This window comes from Pectinophora gossypiella, chromosome 25 (genome assembly GCF_024362695.1).
Source record: "Pectinophora gossypiella chromosome 25, ilPecGoss1.1, whole genome shotgun sequence".
In the NCBI taxonomy this organism is placed as follows: domain Eukaryota; kingdom Metazoa; phylum Arthropoda; class Insecta; order Lepidoptera; family Gelechiidae; genus Pectinophora; species Pectinophora gossypiella.
This window is the reverse complement of record NC_065428.1, coordinates 805,832-828,342: the sequence shown is the minus strand read 5'-3', so window position 1 is coordinate 828,342 and position 22,511 is coordinate 805,832. Positions and strand designations below refer to the sequence as shown.

The 22,511-nt window shown below is 38.2% G+C and overlaps 1 protein-coding gene across 1 annotated transcript in view; it reads left to right on the top strand.

Moving 5' to 3' along the window:
- LOC126377987 (uncharacterized) overlaps positions 1-22,511 on the top strand; it is a gene marked incomplete at its 3' end in the record, with an annotated part of 240,856 nt that overhangs the window by 26,788 nt on the left and 191,557 nt on the right. The window contains exons 16-21 of the mRNA XM_050026006.1: positions 27-199; positions 9,663-9,771; positions 10,550-10,661; positions 10,985-11,110; positions 11,870-11,929; positions 12,777-12,848. Of these exons, the coding sequence (XP_049881963.1) occupies positions 27-199; positions 9,663-9,771; positions 10,550-10,661; positions 10,985-11,110; positions 11,870-11,929; positions 12,777-12,848 (652 nt within the window). The remainder of the gene's footprint in view (positions 1-26; positions 200-9,662; positions 9,772-10,549; positions 10,662-10,984; positions 11,111-11,869; positions 11,930-12,776; positions 12,849-22,511) is intronic.

Here is a 22,511-nt window from a genome sequence, read left to right as displayed (position 1 = left end):
TATGTGGGTGTGGTGTGGCCGTGCAGGAGCAGGTGGTGGTGGAGCGCGTCATGTGCGCTCGGCTGGGCAGCCTGGCGGCCGGCGGCGGCTGCGGGGGGCACGCGGGGGGCGCGGGGGCGGGGGCGGGGGCGGGGGAGCACGAGGCGCACAACGCGCTGCTGGCCGCGCTCATAGCCGCCGCGCTGTGTCTGCACTGCAGGTGCGTACATACGTTATTGGTGTTGCCCGATTAACGACTGTATATCGATTAATAATCGATTATTTTCAAAGCCCCTAAATAATCTAAATATCGATATGCCTGTCGATGCTATCGATTGTAAAATAGTTTCGATTAAATAAAAAAAAATGTACTTTATTTCGGACAATTTTACATCCATATTGCTGACAAATATAAACATAAAAGAAGATAAAACAGGTAGGTAGGTACTTAAAACTAGAATACACCATAATGGCACACACTTAGATACCTTTTTTTTTTTTTTTGACGTGACTTATTGTAGATTTGCCGCAGATGGCATTAACTACTTGGCCGGACAAATGGGGAGCGCTGAAGGCTCTCACCCGGTACAACGTTTAAGACAACAGGCCTGAGGGTGCCCAGTTGGGCGCGAACCTCGGCTCAGGGCGTCGTCTGAGAGGAAAAATATTTGAAAGAATTAATCGACCCTAGTGGGTCGATAGCGATAAGCGCTGAATGAGGGAAATCGTCGACCACGCCGGCGGGGTCGGTATCGGGGTCCTGAAGTGTTTGGTGTCGCGAGCTGATTGGCTGCCTCTATGGCTAGGGTAATCGGGTCGTCGGGATCGTATATTACGTCCTTCGGACGCCGATACTTTTCAGTACCGTCCCTAAGCGGGATGTATTCGGAAGCCGCAACTACCAGGGGATTTGGGTGGTGCGGAGCAGAATCGAAAAAACGTTTGGAAGCTAATTTGAGCCATTGGGCAATGGTTGGCAGACCTAGGTCAATGTGCAGATTTTCATTGCGAAGGAACCACGGAGCTCCCGTGGCTTTCCGCATGAAACGATTTTGTATTACCTGTAGACGGTGAATTTGAGAGGGGCTCGCGTGAGCGAAAACTACCCCTGCATAGGTCATGATCGGACGGATGCAAGTCGTGTAGATTTTCACCTTATTCCTAAGGGACAATTTACTTCGCTTGTTAAGGAGACAATGAAGACGGCCCATTACAAACGCGGCGCGATCGCGCACTCGTTTGATATGGGCCTTGAAAGTAAGACGTCTATCTAAGACTACGCCGAGATATTTGACTTGCTCCTCCCAAGGGATCGGCTTGCCAAACATCGTAATGACTTTAAGTTGACGGCGTGACCGTGGCGTGTTATAATAGCCCTTTGAAAAGTACACCGCTGCACTTTTCTCCGGGTTTACCTCGATTCTCCATTTGCGAAACCACTTGCCCAAGGCATTGGCCGCGCGTTGGAGGATTCCGGTCATCATAACTCGACCACGGCACGAAGAATAGATGGCTGTATCATCCGCAAATAAAGCTAATTCGGTATTAGGGGATTTGGGAATGTCACTAGTATATAATGAAAATAGTAAAGGGGAGAGGACGGAGCCTTGTGGGACTCCGGCATGTATCGGGTGCGGTGACGAGAGCGTCCCCTCCACGCGGTAGCGAAAGGTTCGATTTGAGAGGAAGTCTCGTATGATGTGCACGAGACGGTCTGGCACTCCCAGTGAATAAAGCTTGTAGATCAAGCCGTTGTGCCAGACTTTGTCGAACGCTTTCGCCACATCGAAGAAGAGCGCTCCCGTAGCGACAGGTTTTTTTAAGTTTAATCTACTAGAGATATGTTCAACAATACGGTGCACTTGTTGAACGCAGGAGTGTTTGGTTCTAAAACCAAACTGCTCTGGTGGAATAAGACTATTGGATTCGGCGTAGTCCCGTAATCTAGCAAATATGAGCCGCTCATAAACCTTCCCCATGGAATTGAGGAGACTTATGGGGCGGTAACTCGAAGGTTCGTTTTTAGGTTTCCCAGGCTTTGGTATACCAATTACAATTGCTTCTTTCCACTGCTGTGGAAAGACGCAGTTGCTCAAGGCGACGTTGAATATTGCCGTTAGTAAGCAGATGAGGGGAGCACCGAAGTTTTTAAGGACACGATTCGTGATACCGTCTGAGCCAGGGGCTTTTCGGGTATGAAATCTTTTGATAATACCTAGGACCTCTTCCTCAGTTACCTGTGGAAGAGGAGGATCGGTGGGAGGTACAGAAGCCCTACGCTGAACTTCAGAGTTCACCGTCGAGAGGTGCCTACGATCGATAGGGAGAGTGCTGGGCGAGCATTGGGCTTCGAGACTGTCGGCAAGGCATTCGGCTTTTTCGTCATCGTCGAAAGCGGGGGGTTGGTTAGGCCTATTGAGAGGAGGAGTAGGAACAACCGTATCCTTTTGAAGAGACCTAGACAGCTGCCAGATGGCCTGGTGGTGGGGCTCAATGCCGCTCAAAAGATTGTCCCACCGATTCTGTCGCATGTCATTAATACGTTTTCTTACAGTATGCTGCAAGAGACGCAAATGACGGCGACATTCCTCGGTGCGATTGGAATCATATGCGCGGGTGGCTGCGTTTTTCTCCGTTAGCAGATCACGGATGTCGGTAGGCAGTTTCCAGCGATGGTCTTCCATCTCCGGAACCTGTTTTGAACTTTCGTTCAAAACCGACCTCACGTGATCCGTGAGGGAGTTAATAGCTGTCGAGGCCTCCTCTAAGGAGGTTATTTCTACTGGGATACTATCTAAGTACACTGAACTGGAAGACTGGAGGCCTTCGGCCACCTTCTCCCAGTCCAGCACTGTCTTAAGGGGTGCTGGATTATCAGGGGCGTCTAAACGGGAGCCTAGTTTTAATATAACAGGTCGGTGGTCGGATTGTAACTCGTGTAGTACTTCTATAGAACATAAACGTAAGTTTATGTTCTTTAGAAGCGCCAAGTCGAGTATTTCTGGTCTGACTTAGATACCAATGGGTCCAGTACTTAATAAAACTGCTGTCCCACCTGTCAGCTTTAATATGTATATTAAAATAATCATTTTAATCAGACTATTTTACAAAATCAGTTATAAATTGTACATTTCCAATATCTATTTAATCGACAACATTATGTAGACAGAAACACACTACGTAGCATACAATCAACTATGGCAGAAATAATGCCAAATTCACTCGGTGCGTCGCATATATACAACTTTCAACATGATATACACTTTAGTACCATGTCACATTAACTGTTGTGACGAATTAAACTGTAAGTCTCATTAAATATCAAATATGTTAGTGCGACAGGGTTCTAAAGTGGATACATACACGTACCCTAAATCTTCGTACAATCAGGGACGCGCCAATGTATGCATTATTTTACCTTTTACAAATATTAATTATGTACACACTATAGTACCATGTCACATTAATTTTTGTGACGAATTAAACTGTAAGTGTTATTAAATATCAAATATGTAACTGCGACTAAGTTTTAAAGTGGGTACATGATATTGCTCATAAGCTACACGCACCCTAAATCTTCGTACAATCAAGGACGCGTCAAATAACGCATTATTTGCCTTTTATTTTGAATCTGTGGACTTGTGGTTACTATTAATAATAAAATGAGGAAAATATTTAGTATAACCTGCGTATTTTCCTGTAAATCCGTCCCGTTGTAGACTTGAATTATATACAGTTGTTAATTTAGTTTACTAATGGCCTCATCAAGGACAAATAGATTTAGTTTTCGAGTGTTCTAGTGTATTTTTATTCACGCTATATCATTTTGAATGTAGTTAGAGAGACTTTACTGTGACTAGGCATTTTGACGATTTTGTATTTTTTGTTTTTTGGCTCACCATCTATCATGATCTAACAGAAAGCTCGGTGAGGTGTGGGTACTTGGTTCATCTTGCGACAGATGTACCTCTGACTACCCCATTTAGGATAGAAGTCGTGAGCTTGTAAATACGATTGATTCTTCACCGTGGCGGGCTATTATCTTTAAAATGTGACATTAATAGTCATAGTGAATTTTGTGGTGTTATGATATGACGTAATATTGTCTCAGGTGTTTTAAATGACTGGTATTTTTAAAAGTGGAATTACGTTGATAGTGTTTTCACGTTACTAGACATATTCAGTGTAATTAGTGATTATATTTCAATATAGAAAACATTTTATAATAGCTTCAATGCGCGGTACGATTTCGGTTTGTCCATGGTATAAGAAGACCTATTGCTTTCTTAGATGAACTGCTTCGATGTGGCCATTTTAACCCCCCTGGTATGCTCAAAACTGACTGCTTTTCAAGGTTAGCCCAGCTGACGTTATCCCACCCTGCATTGCCATTTCGTAAAAAATAAATTATCCACGACTAATGTTTTTATATTTACTTTGTAAATAAATTTTGACTTTTAGTAAAAGATTTACTTACAGTTTTAATGTTTTTTATACATTGGTCAGTAATTTACTTAATTTTCAATCATAAAATTTACGTCCTTGGAATGTTGGACATATTATATGTATAGAATTTAATGGTAACACTTACGTCATCAATGGGCTAGCAATGGCGGCTTGTCATAGGATTGAGCATACCTGGTCTTCTTATACCATGGATTTTTTAAAGTACGGAAGCCAGTGTTGTAACGTTCATTAGCATAGTGATGTATCAGTCGAGATTAGCCTGATCGATTCTGTTCTATCTAACAGTAGCTATGTTATGATGAATATTTATAACAACTAAGTAGTGAAATATAATTCTCATCGAAAAATCGAAACATTTCCGATTTTTCTAAAACAAAACACGAGTTTGATTCAATTTTAAATTTGAATATGGAACATCAAATATTAAGAATTAAAAACCATACCTTTTTAATGTAAAATGATATTTATTTTTTCGGATTAGACATAATTATAGGGTGATAGCATTAAGTAGGACCGTCAGAGTATCAGTTGAACAGTTTTAACAGACGGGAGTTGCCAAGCGTCCTTCTCTACCGAAAGTACATGAACGACCGATCGTGTTTTGTTATTTTTCTACTCCTCTACTTTAATCTGGCATTTAAATAACCAAAAAGTCTAATATAAGTACATACATAATTAAACTCTTTGAAAAAGTGTACGCTCTATGGCCTATAAAAGCATTGTTTACAAAGTGTAACTGTACTATAATGTCGCCAAAAAAGCATTGTTGTTGTTTTTTTTTTTTGACCTGGAAACTGGCACCTTTACTTTGTTTGGTGCCATAGATATACTATAAAAAAAAGTATACATTTGCCGCCATTTTCCCGCGCGTTGGAAAATAATTTTTATAAATAAAATTTTTCTTTGTATAATTTTTGTTTCATTTAAAATTACGTCGTCGTAGAAAAAGTATTGTATGCAACGTTGTATAACTAGGTCAAAAAATGCTCGTGGCGTCTCTTATTGCGATGTTCGCCAAGGCTCACATCGCAACTCACGCCACTCGCATTTTTTGACCCTTCTTATACAACTGTTGCATAAAATACTATTTTGTGACTGATTTTTTTTTGATATGCGTTTATAGCGATGTTGATTTTTTCTTACGAGTCTGTGGTAGTGAGCAGATGTTTGCTGTAGGCGTGGCCTAATCCAAATGCAATTCTCGTATATAATTTCTCTGAGTGCAGAACCACAAATTCAACAGGGTGTTAGTGACACCGTAACGAAAACTTTAGGGGATGATTCAGACTATTATTCTGAGTTGATATCAAGTGGAATTTCCTATCGGAAAATTCATGAAAATTTTAATGTCTTTTTTTAATTATTTTTAGTCCCAAATTCTACTTTAAGCTGCATAGAAAAATAAAAAAGACAAATTATTAAAAATCATCATTGTACAACAAGATTGCACGTTGATAGGTACTTAAAAACCCCACCCATTGTTCTCAGTGCAATTAAGAAGACGTTACATTTTTTTTCGTTACGGTGCACAGTGTGAAATTTAGGGTCGATTGCGGACATGTATATTTTATTCGTCCATCGTATAGATCCAGTGACGACCTTCAACTTCTGGAAAGAAACTACATCTCTATTAATTTTAGTTTTGAAGTTATTTTAAAACTCGAGAAAACTCCATAAAAACCATAGAAATGCGCTATTTCGTTTAAAATACATGATTTTGCAATGTTATAAATGGAAACGTAAAAGGGTACGTTATTTCTATTATTTTAGTCGAAAAGAAACAAAAAAATTCATACACGAAAAGAAGAACCGCGATTTTCTGGAAAACTAAAATATTTTTTTTTCGGTTCATCTTACTGAATTAGCATTTTTTTTAACTTGAATAGTTTTATAGCATAATGGGACATACTACAAAAAAGAATCAGACGTGAATAATGTAGGACTTCGGAAATATTGTATTTTTATTTTTGTGATTAGGGCTGTCACTTACTCGTCGATAACTTTTGACTGCCAATTTGTAATTTTTCTAATATGAGAATAAAAATGTAGTTTATCTCTTTAATTAATAATACGTTTTGAAATTATTATATTAGATAATAATTAAGGTTATGGTTTCCTACTGTGGTCAAACCCAAGGCCTCAGTCTTATAGATTTTGCCGTCCACTTAAAATACAATATCGTACAGAGTCCACAGCTTTAATAATATTCGACGAAAAAAATAGAGTTGAGGGGGAAATAAAGGATCTCACTTTTACACTTAAGGAAATTTATGCCGAAACAAGTGTAGGAAATAATATATTTGGTGATCCACAATTATATTTAACTCTTATTGATGGAAAAGTATTTAATGCCATTACTGAAACCAGTTCGCAGTTACTATGCGCATGTTGTGGTACTACATGCACGGAATTTAACAAGCTTGAGAATATTTCCCGTAGACCAGTTAACCCAGAAACGTTGCTTCACGGACTGAGCCCCTTGCATGCATGGATTCGGATATTTGAGTTCTTACTTCATTTAGGGTATAAAAACGATCCCGCAGTACAAACATGGAGACTACCAAAAAAATCTATTAAAGGTAAGATTGTAGAAGAGCGGAAGAAAAATATCCAAAATGAAATAAGAACACAAATGGGTTTGTTAGTAGATGTTGTTCGTCCAAATTCTGGAACAACTAGGCTCAGGGCGTCGTCTGAGAGGAAAAATATTTGAAAGAATTAATCGACCCTAGTGGGTCGATAGCCATAAGAGCTGATTGAGGGAAGTCGTCGACCACGCCGACGGGGTCGGTATCGGGGCCCTGAAGTGTTTGGTGTCGCGAGCTGATTGGCTGCCTCTATGGCTAGAGTAATCGGGTCGTCGGGATCGTATATTACGTCCTTCGGACGCCGATACTTTTCAGTACCGTCCCTAAGCGGAATGTACTGGGAAGCCGCAACTACCAGGGGATTTGGGTGGTGCTGAGCAGAATCGAAAAAAACGTTTGGAAGCTAATTTGAGCCATTGGGCAATGGTTGGCAGAGTTGGGCAATGGTTGGCAGAACTAACGATGGCAATACAGCTCGTAAGGCGCTATCTGATTCACATCGTAAAACCTTTGCAAACATTCTAGGTATAGAGCAACGGCTAGTAGATGATTTGCACACAATATTGGTAGTGTTATCATGTGGCTTAGATATCGATGCCGATAAATTCTACGAATTCAGTGCAACACTGGCTGCAAAATACGTGGAAAAATACAGTTGGTGTTATATGTCGGTCACATTGCATAAGATATTAGCTCACGGGAGCGAAATTATAAAAGCAAATACCTTACCAATAGGTATGCTTTCTGAGCAGGCTGGAGAATCCCGCAACAAGTTCTGGCGGTATGACCGTGAACATCACACAAGAAAAATGGACCGAAAATCAACAATTATTGACCTTTTCCACCGCGCTTTAGAATCGTCCGATCCGTTTCTTTCAATAAGCTCGCTGAATAGACATAACAAAAAACACAAACCTTTACTTCTTTCTGATAAAGTTGTTAATCTTTTAAAACCAACAGAAAATACACGGATTGATGACGACCTACAAAATGCTTTAGCAGAAACCATTAACCTTGATAATAGTGTACAAAATGTAAATTTAAAGACTGAAATGAAATTATATTCCGATGCCGAAGAATAATAAACAAAGATCCACGCCTTAGAAAAATGAAGTTGCAATTATATTAAAATGGCTTATATTGTTATAGAACTATTAAACCTATGCCAATCGATAGAAAATATTATTATAAACAACAAATGTTCTTTGACAAAATATCGTAAATGTTATACTTTCTGAGTTATTTCCGTTTGAAACACAAAACAAATTTTTTTTTCTTCATTTATACATTGCAAGTTTAGGTATGAGTAGCTTCACACAAAAAAGGTCGACGTCTTTTATTTAATAAGTAATAGACAAACTACGACATTTAATACATTTAAGTTAGGTAGCTTTATATTTTTAGTTACTTAATATGTGTCAACCCTATTTCCATAGAAAATTAAGAAATCCTTAGAAACGTAATATCTCCGAAGTCTAACTAGTTAGGTGAGCAATTTTTTGTGATATTATTAAGATATATTTTCCTAATGTTTGAAGCATTAAATTAACTGCTAAATCGAAGACACTCAAGAGAAATAACGGTTTTTCTGAAAAACACTTAAACTGCAATATTTATTTCTATGTAGTACGTACAAAGCTGTAATTTTGTGCATAGGCATATTTCACGGTATTACATAATAAAAAAATTACAATGTGTAAATAACATTATTAGTTTTGAAGTAATTAACAATACCTATTTTTGATGACGTCAGCAAATATTTATATACCTCTATAACTGATACACATAGCCCCATGGTTACTTCCCCGAAGTTTTAGTCCTATCCTAGACCTATCGATTAGAAATCTTAGATAAACATGTCCACAATCGACTCTAAATTTCACACTGTGCGGTGTCACTAACACCCTGTATAGTGACAATTGTAAGCTATATGGTGACATTAAACAATGGTAAACCTGACGGAACTGAGCGAGGTGGAAGCTAGGGAGGTGCGCAGGCGCTGGTGGCAGTCCCCACACACGAAGAAGAAGAAGAAGACAATCAAAAGTAGCAAGTGGGTGTCCTTAGATCACGAAGACAATATCGTGTTGGTACCGAAAAAGACGTAGTCTCAAAAATGTTACATTGACCTTAAAAGTAGGGATGTGAGACTCCTGATATTTCGACACTGTTGCAAGTGCCATGATCACGGGATGACTTTTGAATTATGTTACCAGAAACGAGATGTAACCAGGAGGAGAAGTGCAACCAGTTAATTTATTACTTTGGATGAAACTTTTTTTCTTTTTTTTTTATAAAAGTGGATGAAACTGATTGGACTTTTGCACCTTATCGTACCTCTAACTGTCCTCAAATCAAATCAAATCAAATCAATTTATTTGCGAGAACACAAAAATACAAAAAGGTGGTAAAATTATTCAGATAACAATGTTGTGATGTGTTCGGCTGCATGCAGGCGTACAAATATACATAAAAAAAAAATAAAATAATAAAGTAATGGTACATTGCAAAGAAAATTATTGAAAATTATACTTATTGTTTAAAATAAATACAAAATTTAATTATTTTTATGTTCAAAATATTCCTCAACCTTATGTTATGTTGCTAAGAATTATGTTTGTCTATTAGGCCGGCGTCAGTAGCGGCCGCTGTGGGCGGTCAACGCGCGTCCTTCCTACAACGAGATAAGCTGTATAAACAGCGGACCAAGCAACTAGCGAAGCAGCACCCACAGCCGGTGAGATATATCTTATTTTTATTATATTTTATTATACGTCGTAATCCGGCCCGATCGCATCCATAGGGAAGGCCCGTGCCCCAGCAGTGGGGACGTTAATGGGCTGGTGATGATGATACGTCGTAATAGCTCTGAAAAAGTAATTGTAAGTGGGTGTAAAAGGGGAAGGCCTAGAGGTATATAGCGCGGTCAGATTCAGGATGTTTTAAAGAAGAAAAGAAGAGGGGAGGAAGCAAAGGTGATGTGTCAACATATTAGTAAGTTGAATACCGTGATCTGGCCCTAGCTGTAAAAATCCGTGATTGCTCTATTCTGAGAATATTTAGAGCGGTTCACTTGAAACGATCTATTCCATATCTGTTCTATTGCCAGCCAGTGTAGCTTGATCTCTGGGCTTTTTAATCCTTTTCTAACATGACAAATTAAAATTAATAACCTATTCTAACACTTAAATTTGTTTTATAACGATTTGGTGTATGTACTGTGAGGTTAAATTTTATAAATGAATAGAATTGAATTGAATGACTATCCCCTTCTATCGCGTGGGTTGTGAGGTGGATTACTAACCTCAGCAACCCTCGGGTCAGGGTTATTATTGAGCCGTCAAAGGCCCCTGACATGGCTCATGTAACGATTACATGCTTATACACCAAGAAGTAACCGGGGCCAACGGCTTGAACTATCTTGCCGCGCGCGATTTGTCTCGTATTTTACAGAAACAATTGTATATTCGTGCCTGTGAATGTTATACTATAATGTGTGTAATATCCCCCCTCAGTTCGTGGTCCGCGGCCACCACCTCCAACTGCAGGCGCTCACCTCAGTCGGCCACTGCCATCACTGCGACAATGTTATCTGGGGTCTCGCACCTCAGGCCTATGTTTGTACCGGTATGTATTATATTGTATAACAATATGTTTATTTGTTTTTTTTAAAGTACGTCTAGGGCCCTGTGCCGAGGTTTTTCTTGCAGCTTCTTTTCCCCGGCTATACAGGTTGTGAGGAGCTGCAGTAGTTTTAGACGGATGAGACGTTCGTTATGTAAAAAATTGACGATTCAAAGTGTAAGTATGTTATGTCATTCAAAGTTTAAGTGTGTTACTATAAGGAGAAATCCCAGGATTGTAGAGGAAAGGTAGAGAAACCTTTGACTGATTTATAATGAATATCTTATTGCATAAAGAAAAAAATCTAATGCTTTTTTCCCGTACAGATTGCAAGCTCCGCGTGCACCGCGCATGCGCCAAGTCAGTAGAAGAAGGTTGCTGCCTCGATGGAGAACATCACAATAACCGCATCTCGCGGTTTATGGAGCGCATACACCCCAACCCGCCTAACAGTGAGTATTATACACCCCATCCCCCCTATCAGTGAGTAATATACGCCCCAACCCCCCTAACAGTGAGTAATATACACCCCAACCCCCCTATCAGTGAGTAATATACACCCCAACCCCCCCTAACAGTGAGTAACATACACCCCAACCCCCCTATCAGTGAGTAATATACACCCCAACCCCCCTCCCCAACAGTGATTAATACACACCCCAACCCCCTTATCAGTGAGTAATATACACCCAACCCCCCTATCAGTGAGTAATATACACCCCAACCCCCCTATCAGTGAGTAATATACATCCCAACCCCCCTATCAGTGAGTAATATACACCCAACCCCCCTATCAGTGAGTAATATACACCCCAACCCCCCTATCAGTGAGTAATATACACCCCAACCCCCCTATCAGTGAGTAATATACACCCAACCCCCCTATCAGTGAGTAATATACACCCCAACCCCCCTATCAGTGAGTAATATACACCCCAACCCCCCATCAGTGAGTAATATACACTCCAACCCCATTATTAGTGAGTAGTATACACTCCAACCCCCCTTACAGTGAGCACTAGTTACCCCAACTCCACTAACAGTGAGTAATATACGTATACCCAGCCTGTAATGTCTTAACCAAACTAGGGATCACAAAGTGATGTTTTATGATATTTTGGGACTCGAACCCGGGATCTCCGGATAGTCAGCCTAACGTTCAACCACAGGACCGCAGTAGCCGTTAATTATGAATCGTAATTTGTGCGCAGGTCAAGATTCGAGTGACAAGAAATCGCGCAAGGCGTCGAACACGGGGCATTTCCTCAACAGTAAGTATCGATGGTTATATTAGGTTACAATGGAACTAACATGTACAATGAAATAGCAAAAGTGCAGTCACTGACTCCAGCGAATTATTTGTAAACAGTGGTGAATTGTGAACCACTAGTTGTCATAATTATAAAATTTTAGTTTTTGTAGGTGTTTTTGGTCTATAACAGAAACGACGTGTAACCAGGAGGTCTTAAGTGCAACCAGTTAATTTATTACTTTGCAAGAAACTGATTAGACTTTTACGCCTTATCGTACAATTCCAAAATTCGTAAAACATCAAAGAATGATAAAAGTATCTATAACACAATACAGGGTGTTAGTGACCCCGTAACGAAAACTTTGAGGGATGATTCAGAACATGATTCTGACTTGACATCAAGTGGAATTTTACATCGCAAAAGTATGGAACTGAAAATTATTTAAAAAACATTAAAATTTTCATTAAGAATCATCCTCTTCAGTATTCGGTACGCGTGTCACTAAAACCATGTATAAAAACATATTTTTATATGTTTCTCTATTTAAAAATTCCAAAAAATAATGACAGTTTTCCTATGTGTTGTGTATAATAAACAGTTATTAGTGCTGATTACAGCAGTCATGTCCATTTTTTAAGTTAAATCTGTCATTTTCTAATCCGCCCACAACAACATAACATAACACACACAAGCTGACAGCAGCAGTTGACATAAGCTGTCAACTTTATCCCAATTGCGGTAGTCAGAGGTACATGCATCGCAAGATGAACTAAGTACCCACACCTCAGAGCTTTCTGTTAGGCCAACGTGATAGGTGGTAAGCGCCATTGACAGATTAAATTAAGATAATTATGTATGTCCACAGTGGAGCGAAGTTTCCGCAAGATGGAGGACGAGCAGCCCTGGGACCAGACCCTCACGCCAGCCTCAGCGCAAGGTAAGACATTTACTTCATATACTTACAGATGGCAACAATTGTGCTTTTGATACTGCGCGTGTTAAAATCAAGGATACTGAATAAGAAAGAAGAAGGGTAGGACGCCACACAGCAATTAGCTAGTTGACAGTTTTCGGACAAGTATTTAAAAAAATACAAACGCATATATTTTTCTTCATTAATTTCGAATTTCGCGCGAAGACGGTTGGTCACGTGACATTTTGCCCAGTGACGTCACATTTCAATAAACTATCAAACAGTATAATTTGATATGATATGTCACACACATAATACTTTCTTGTAATACACAGATAAAAAAATGCATTCTTATCTTGTAAAAAGAAAATATTAAAAAAAAATATTTTGATAAAAAAATAACTATTTGGTAATTATCGTTAAATCCGACATTATTTCATATTTTATTGTGTGAACTGTCAAGTAGTCAATTGTGCAATGATATAAAAAAGTGATGGTGGACGTCCCGACGCAGATGGCGATTGAAATTTTTCGCTGTCAAAAAAGATTTTTATCAATTTATTAATGGCGATTTTTATTTTGATGTACTTATATAAGTATTACGCAGAATGTCCAATTAAATAACGAATATTTTATCGATCAATCAAACTTTAACGGTGTATTTTAAAACTATTCTCTTTACGTTTTTTAAATGATATAATTTATTAAACAACTAAAAAAGGTAAGTTATATGAACATTTTAAAAATTAAGTAATAACTTTATATCATGGATTATTGATATGTTTTTCTGTATCATTCGTTTGGAGGAGTGATTTAAGTGTTGAAGTGCCATATTTTTATCATTTTTACGACTCAACCTTGAAATGACATCATAAATGCCATACTTAATCAAAATTCTCACATTTATATAAAATTATTTACAAATATAAGTTCTATTCATAGAAGCATTTAAAATTACTTTATTCTTACGAAGAATTATAACTTTTTTTCTAAAGCTTAAAAACTAGATATTAATTATACTTAAAGTTAGTAGTTATCTAAATTGTGTTTTAAAACATTGAAATTTAATCAAAATCAATCACTGAATACCCAGAAACGAAATACGTACCGGTTCGTTTTGAAAAGAGGTTCACGTGAAAAGTGGTGGAAGTTGGTAATCTAACTTGTGTTTTAAAACATTGAAATTTACGAAAAATACGCACGAATTATACCTTATAAAAATAATTATATTAAATTATTCTGAAAGCGAATATCGCATAGTCTGTTTATCGTGAAAAGTGTTTAGAGATGGTTCTTACGCAGTAATTATATTAAGGTCGGACCTAAATAATAGGCTAGTTTCCAACTAGTCATATCAGTTACTTTTTACTAAACGTCTTTTTTTTTTTGACGTGACTTATTGTAGATTTGCCGCAGATGGCATTAACTACTTGGCCGGACAAATGGGGAGCGCTGAAGGCTCATTTACTAAACGTCAAGACACGAAATTACTATGGAATTTGTATGTAAAAGTACACTGTGACGTCATAGAAAATCGTGATAAAACTTCGCACGTTTTCTTGATTAAAATTCATAAATAAGTTAAATAGAAAAAAAAAAGTTTCTCGTTAGTTTTAGATCTGATTTTCTTTGTACGGTCACGAGTACTAATACGTATACACTTTGAAACCATGTCACATTAACTTTTTTGACAAATTAAACCGTAAGTCTTAGTAAATGTCAAATATGATAGTGCGACAGGGTTCTAAAGCGAGTACATGATATTGCTCATGACTGAACCAACACGATCCAATTTGCCAAGAGAGACCTAGATTTGGCATTCAATTCCGTATATAAAAAAAAAGTAATGCTAATTCATAAACCGTTTCGAGATTTCGTCTTAATTAGCCTTATTTCGATATCGAGGCAGACCACTAGCCTGGGAATGTTCTCACTTTGGGGACATTCCCGTCAGTAAAAGGCGCAAAACTTATGTATAAAGAGTTTGATTACCTAACCTTTTGGCAGATAAGACCAGAATAAAAGAAAGAAAATGAAAAGCAGGTCTTGTCTATCAAAGGCCAATTTTTCACTTCCTTATAAAACACGACGTTCGCCTTCTCAATTTATTCCATGTAAGCTCTTCTTGGATTTCCCCTTACTCTCTTTCCTTGTAGCTTCCCTTCTCTTCTATGATGTTTTTAATAAGTTCGTCGTGTCTTATTAAGTGTCCAACCATCTTACCTCTTGTATCTAAAATAAGTCTAGTCAGAATAAAAATTATCGACCTATGTTGCATAATATACAGAGTGTTAGTGACATTGTAACGAAAACTTTGGGTGATGATTTAGATCATGATTCTGAGTTGATATCAAGTGATATTCGGCGTGGGTTGAAAATCAGTGTTGCCCTCTGGGTAAATTTTCACTGAACCCTGGCCTTTTTTGGTGAGCTGCGGCACCCATATACCTTTATGTTTTCCAACTAAATATTAATATTAATGTGTGTATATTTTAATGTTGTAAATGTATATGTGTGTCGTAGATTTTACCTAAATAAACTTTTTTATTATTTATTATTATTATTTATATTTTCCGTCGGAAAAGTGTAGATGACTTCCTACAGGAAATTCCACTTGATATAGTTTTTTTTTGACGTGACTTATTGTAGATTTACCGCAGATGGCAAATCGGGAGTGCTGAAGGCTCTCACCCGGTACAACGTTTTAAGACAATAGGCCTGAGGTTGCCCAGTTGGGCGCGAACCTCGGCTCAGGGCGTCGTCAGAGAGGAAAAATATTTGAAAGAATTAATCGATCCTAGTGGGTCGATAGCGATAAGCGCTGAATGAGGGAAATCGTCAACCACGCCGGCGGGGTCGTATCGGGGTCCTGAAGTAACTTGATAGCGGCTCAAAATCATCCCCCTTAATATTCGTTACGATGTCACTGACACCCCCTGTATTATGGCGAAAATTGATTTTCTAAGTCAGCTCACTGACACAAATATCAAGAATTCACTTGTAATTTTGTCCGTAATCGTTTCTGGCATGGTTCCTAGAACGATACTGATGACCAAAGCGAGTAAATGCCAAACGAATGATATTTATCTATGACATTTACAACTCGCTGGCCGGTGTTTTATAAAACATTCTAAGGTTGAACACATAACGTCGCCTCATTGTGAACTACGTAAACGCCATTTTGATTTTCGTCAACAAAGTTTAAATTTCTTTGAAATAATGTCATTCCGGGTAATAATCAGGATAAAATCTGTTTATTTCTCCTATCAGGTGTCGCTACTGTTTACTGAGGGGGATCAGACCATTCAGACCATGATACTTAGTGAATTTCAGGGGGAAAAGTGGTAATCGCATAAGTATAGTATTGAAAATAATTAAAAAAACCAAAAAAATCATGAATATTGCGACGGAAAATTCCACTTGATATTAACTCAGAATCACTAGCTGAATCATTCCCCTCAGTATCCTATACGATGTCACTAACACCCTGTATAAGTAATACACGTACATACATAAACTCATGGTCGTAATCTCTAATGGGGTGGGCAGAGCAAAATTCCACTTGATATCAACTCAGAATCATCCCTCAAAGTTTTCGTTACGATGTCACTAACACTCTGCATTAAAGGATTTACTTGGATGATCTTATGAATGTGTGTAAAATATACCTACTTTTTTTAATTTGACACCTGAGTCAGATTTCTGATTAGATTTTTATTACATCCAAAATACTGCATCACAAACGTAATAAATCTCAGAATCTTACATTCAGTGCGGTGCACTTGAAATCTATTCTCTGTGCAAACGATTGAATGCCTATTTGTAGAGTCGTACTAGCCAGCCAGTGTAGCGTGACCTCTGGGCTTTATACTCTAATCGTACAATATCATCATAAACTGCCTATAAACGTCCCACTGCTGGGCACAGGCCTCCCCTCAATCAACCGGAGGGGGCATGGAGCATACTCCACCACGCTGCTCCACTGCGGGTTGGTGGAGGTGTTTTTTACGGCTAATAGCCGGGACCAACGGCTTAACGTGCCCTCCGAAGCACGGAATCATCTTACTTTTTCGGACAATCAGGTGATTCAAGCCTGAAAAGTCCTTACTAAACAAAGGACAGTCTCACAAAGTGATTTCGACAATATCCCCATCGGGAATCGAACCCGGACCTCCAGATCGTGAGCCTAACGCTCTAACCACTAGACCACGGAGGCTGTGGCGTACCATATAACAAGGAATAATACTACGTATAGAACGGCAACTCTCCGCTCCCCACCAGCGGCTGAGCTAAGTTTACCTCACCCCCAAACGGTCTTACTTTAGTCTTCACACATACATATGCGCGTGTACGGTCACGAGTACGTGCGCGTGTACGGATATGTCATACACTTTGGAACCATGTCACATTAACTTTTTTGACAAATTAAACCGTAAGTCTCATTAAATGTTAAATATGATAGTGCGACAGGGTTCTAAAGTGGGTACATGATATTGCTCATGACTGTACGATAACATCAACGTGTCTTCTTCTTCTATCGTGTGGGTTGTGAGGTGGAGTACCACCCTCATCATCCCTTGTGACAGGGTTACTATTGAGCCGCTATAGGCCCCTGACATGGCTCATGTAACGACTACTTATTTACATCAGTAAGTAGTAACCGGGACCAACGGCTTAACGTGCCTTCCGAAGCACGGATCATCTTACTTTTTGGACAATCAGGTGATCAGCCTGTAGTGTCCTACCCAACTAGGGATCACAAAGTGATTTTTGTGACGTGTCCCCACCGGGGTTCGAACCCGGGACCTCCGGATCGTGAGCCCAACGCTCAACCACTGGGCCACGGAGGCCGACGTGTAGTGTCTGTGTAAAATGAGGTGTTTTGTATGAAGTGCCCGGGGTGTGACTTTACTTAAACTATACATCGTGTGGTTTACCGGCTTGCTTCTCAAACGGGGAGCGCGCGGTTCGATCTCTGGCACCGTACTTGCCAACTCACCAATGAATTATTAATTTACTCTCGCTCGACTATTATAGACGGCGATAGGTACGGTTCACCATCTATCGCGTTGGTCTAACAGAAATCTCGGTAAGGTTACTTAGTTCATCTTGTGATGAATGTACCTCTGACTACCGCAATGTTGTGCTTATGTTGTGTCATCATAAGATTGATAATATCCATCATGAGACGAATTCGTTTGTGGCTGCCCACCCCCATAGAGACTTGGACGCAACTTTAAATATACAATTTTGATCCCTTGCATCTCTAAACTAAGACTGGTTTGTCTCGATGCCATGTTTCCTCGTGTCAATTAAAAAAAATATGTTTGTATGTTGTTGTTTACGTCCAATGAAGCAGCTTGGTGGAGTATGCTCCATATCCCGGTTGATTGAGGGGAAGTCTGTGCCCAGCAGTGGGACGTATATAGGCTGTTTATATTATGTTATTAAGAGCTTTACTTCTGGGTTATGTAATTTATTTATATTTATTCGATTCAGGCAACTAAGGACCAAACAATATATACCTGAACCTAAGAATACATACAATATTATAATTATAATTTAAATTGTAGTATAATATATAATGATATTGCAGCTACCTACTTATTTATATATGTTTTACGAGCTACCGACAATTCGAGAGTGAAATAAATGGCGTGATCCGTAATAGACGTTTCATTGTTACTCCATATACATACGGCGATTATATCAGGATATCTCAAAAATAAACTCTCTTTCTCTCTCTATTTAAGAGCTGCACTCTTATCGGTGGAGTAATCGCCATTCCTCTCTTCTTCCCGCCAAAACCTTCACCTCCCGATACGACACGACCTGCACTTTCTCTTTTATTTGTTTCATAAATGTTATCCTAGGTCTACCCCTTCCTCTCTTCCCTTCAATTTTTCCTTTTATAATGTTTGTTATAAATGAATCGTGTCGTATCAGGTGGCCAATCATATTTGCTCTCCGGTTCTCTATAGTCTTCAAAAAATAAACTATTTAATCGAAAATAAACAACTTTTTTTTGATAAATACGTATTTACATAATTAAAGCACATAACGCGGTAAGAACCCGTTAATATGTGCTTTAATTATGATAATAACCGCGTAAACTTAAAACAATGTATAATACGTATTTACGTTGACAAACAGAACAAATCATGATAACTATATAATTCGCAACGCGCGGACGGCAAGGGCCCATACTTGCGCGATCACGGGGACTTCGCCCCGCCCCCTGGAACTGAAAGCTCAGATCGCGCCGCCCGCCCGGCCGGACGCGCGTACACGCGACGCGACACAATAACACGAATATTACGTGCGAAAACTACCAAGTAACACGCGAAAACACATGAAAAATACGTACGGATACGTATTTTACAATTATCGCGAAAGCGTGTAGTTACCGATCCTTTTTGAGTATAGGTTGATGTGAAGTGTTAAAAGTTGGTTATCTAAATTGTGTTTTAAAATATTGAAATTTACGAAAAATCACCGATAAATACGCACGAATACATATTTTACAATTATCATGAAAGCGAGTAGTTACCGATCCTTTTTGAATACACTTTGATGTGAAAAGTGTTAAAAGTTAGTTATCTAAATTGTGTTTTAAAACATTGAAATTTAATCAAAATCAATCACTGAAAAATACGCTCGAATACGTATTTTACAATTATCGCGAAAACAAATACGGTACCGGTTCGTTTTAAATAGAGGTTCATGTGAAAAGTGCTGAAAGTTGGTAATCTAAATTGTGTTTTAAAACATTGAAATTTATGAAAAATCACCGAAAAATACGCACGAATTATACCTTATAAAAATAATTATACTAAATTATAGAGAAAGCGAATATCGCATCAGTTTATTGTGAAAAGTGTTTAGAGATGGTTATTTAAAAAGTGTTTATTTGTTGTTGTAAAAGTTTTAAAAGAGTGATTGTTTAAAGTTATGGCATTTTGTTTTGTGTGAGTAATTATTGGATATATAATTATGTTTCATAAATATCATTAAACGATGTAAGTTGTTTTTTTTGCGTGTGGTCACATTTTTGGAATTGTCAAAAGCTGATTCAGCTGATTGGTATTTGGTATGTTTAGTTTAAGTATATAATAGACTTATAATAGATAAACCCAATTAACCTATGCGTTATTTATAGCCCCACTGCTAGGCACAGGCTTCCCCTCAAATCAACCTGCGGTATGGACATACTGATCTACTGCGGGCAATATGCCTAAAAATTAAAATTATAAAATATCTTCATTCAGTAGGTAACATTGTTACACTTTGAAACGTATTTTTTTACATAACGAACGTTTCATCCGCCTAAAACTACTGCAGATTCTCACAACCTGTATATTCGGGGAAAAGGAGCTGCAAGAAAAACTTCAGCACAGGGCCCTAGAAGTTCCCATAAAAAAAGACATAAGATATTGTTATACAATTTAGTTTGGCTTCCTAGTATTAGTCCCATGCAATCCTATGCATTCATGTTTTCTAAATAATGTTATGTGATCACTTTTTATTTTCAGTCGAACAATACTTTTTATTATCTTCTTCTATCGTGTGGGTTGTGAGGTGGATTACAACTCAGGGCTCACGATCCGGGACCTCCGGATCTCTCTTCTCTCTCTTCCACTTTTTATTTATATTTCTTATATTAAATTTTCCCACAATCATCATTTTCTTCCTTTTTCTTTCTTTTTTTCCTTTTTTTTCTTGTGGGGAGGCCTGTGCCCAGCAGTGGGCCATATATAGGTTGTTTATGTTATATTATATTCAATTTTCACATATTTTTTTAAATATCCTCTTTTAACACCCATTTTATTGAAATACACAACATATAATTTCAATAATCAATAATATACTTAATCCTATTAAAGTTGATGACTTAATTTTTTTATGTTAGCATTTGCGTTTGATTGTTTTGTAAATACTTACCTACATTAATTGAGTGGTTTAGACCGTTTTCCTTATAGGTACTTAAATAGGACCGGGTAGGTACCGAGTTTTGCTTCCTTTAATGACGTCATTTTTATTTTAGGATCGACGAAAATCAGCAAAAACCAATTAATTAATTAATTGAAACTGAGGCATGAACATAAGATACTTCCTAGACGGACTTACAAACGGAAAAATAATAAGGAAATTTACAAAGTGAGGATTGTTAAGCTGTGTGCATTACCGGTGTAATGACACAGCAAAGACAAAAAAAAGATATAAAACGAAAAAATAGCATGGACAGGATGAGGACCCGGTGGTGTTATGAAAAATAGAGTATAGTATCCAACTAGTCAAGTCAGTTACTTTTTACTAAACGTCAAAACACGAAATTACTATGGAATTTGTATGAAAATGCACACTGTGACGTCAAAGAAAAGTGTCGAAATGTCTAACTTATTAATACATGTGTCTTTTAAATAAGAAAACGTTTTTTGATACCTTTAGATCTGTCTTTATTTAGTAGTCAGAATTTCATAATTTGTCTTTTAGGTACCTAGGAAACTACCCAATTACCTATAACATTAAAGAAATAATGACACGCTTGGAAAGATACAGTATGATAATTCGCCATATCATATCGTATCTACGTATAAAACATTCTAATGTGACTTTTTATCAAACAAAACCTTGTATTAGACAAGGAGGGTTAAAATGGCCACATCAAAGCAATTCATCTGAGAAAGCAAAATTGCTATTTGCTAATTCCTGTAAACACTATCTAATTTGAAGTTATATCTGTCACTTTCTTATCCGCCGAAAAGGAAAGGGACGGGTAATCGACAAGCATAAAATTTATGGAACACACGTCAATTTTAAGCACAAATCTAAAACAACCGTCTAAAAATTTTACATTCGCCAATATCCCGCCAGAATTATGTTGACAGCACACGTCAATCGGTTTGCATACCAGCGAGATACTTTTTGATGCGCCCGGGTAATCCATTCATTTACTCATTTTTCCTAAAATTAAGAGCTGTCAATCATCCGTCCCTTTCCCTTTCGGCGGATAAGAAACTGACAGGTATAACTTAAAGTTTAGGAGGTGTCTGCAGGAATCGGGGCCATTATGATTGTATAGTAAGCGATACAGACCGATAGTTGGTCAGCTGATTAGGCCGACCAATTGCACTCAATAGAAGAAATTGTCTCCGAATGGTCTGTGAACAACTAGCATCAGCGTAGATACTTACTTACTTTATTAACTGTGATATCAGTATTGATAATGATAAATGATTTACATTGCATTTCATTAAAATATTAATATGCGACGGCAAAGGGCGACGGGCTGGTCACATTTGGCATTAACTACTTGGCCAGACAAATGGGGAGCGCTGAGGGCTCTCACCCGGTACAAAATTTAAGACAACAGCCCTGAGGCCTAATATAATTATATGTTACTTCGTAGATTAAAATAAACTAATTAATATTGATTGATGAATGTGGAGGACGTAAGAGAAGTGTGTCAGGATCGAAGGAAATGGAATTCCATAGTCTCTGCTTACCCCCGTGGGAGATAGGCGTGCGTCAAATTCAAATTCAAAAATATCTTTATTCAGTAGATAACATAGTTACACTTTGAATCGTCAATTTTTACATAACGAACGTCTCATCCGCCTAAAACTACTGCAGCTTCTCACAACCTGTATAGCCGGGGAAAAGAAGCTGCAAGAAAAACCTCGGCAC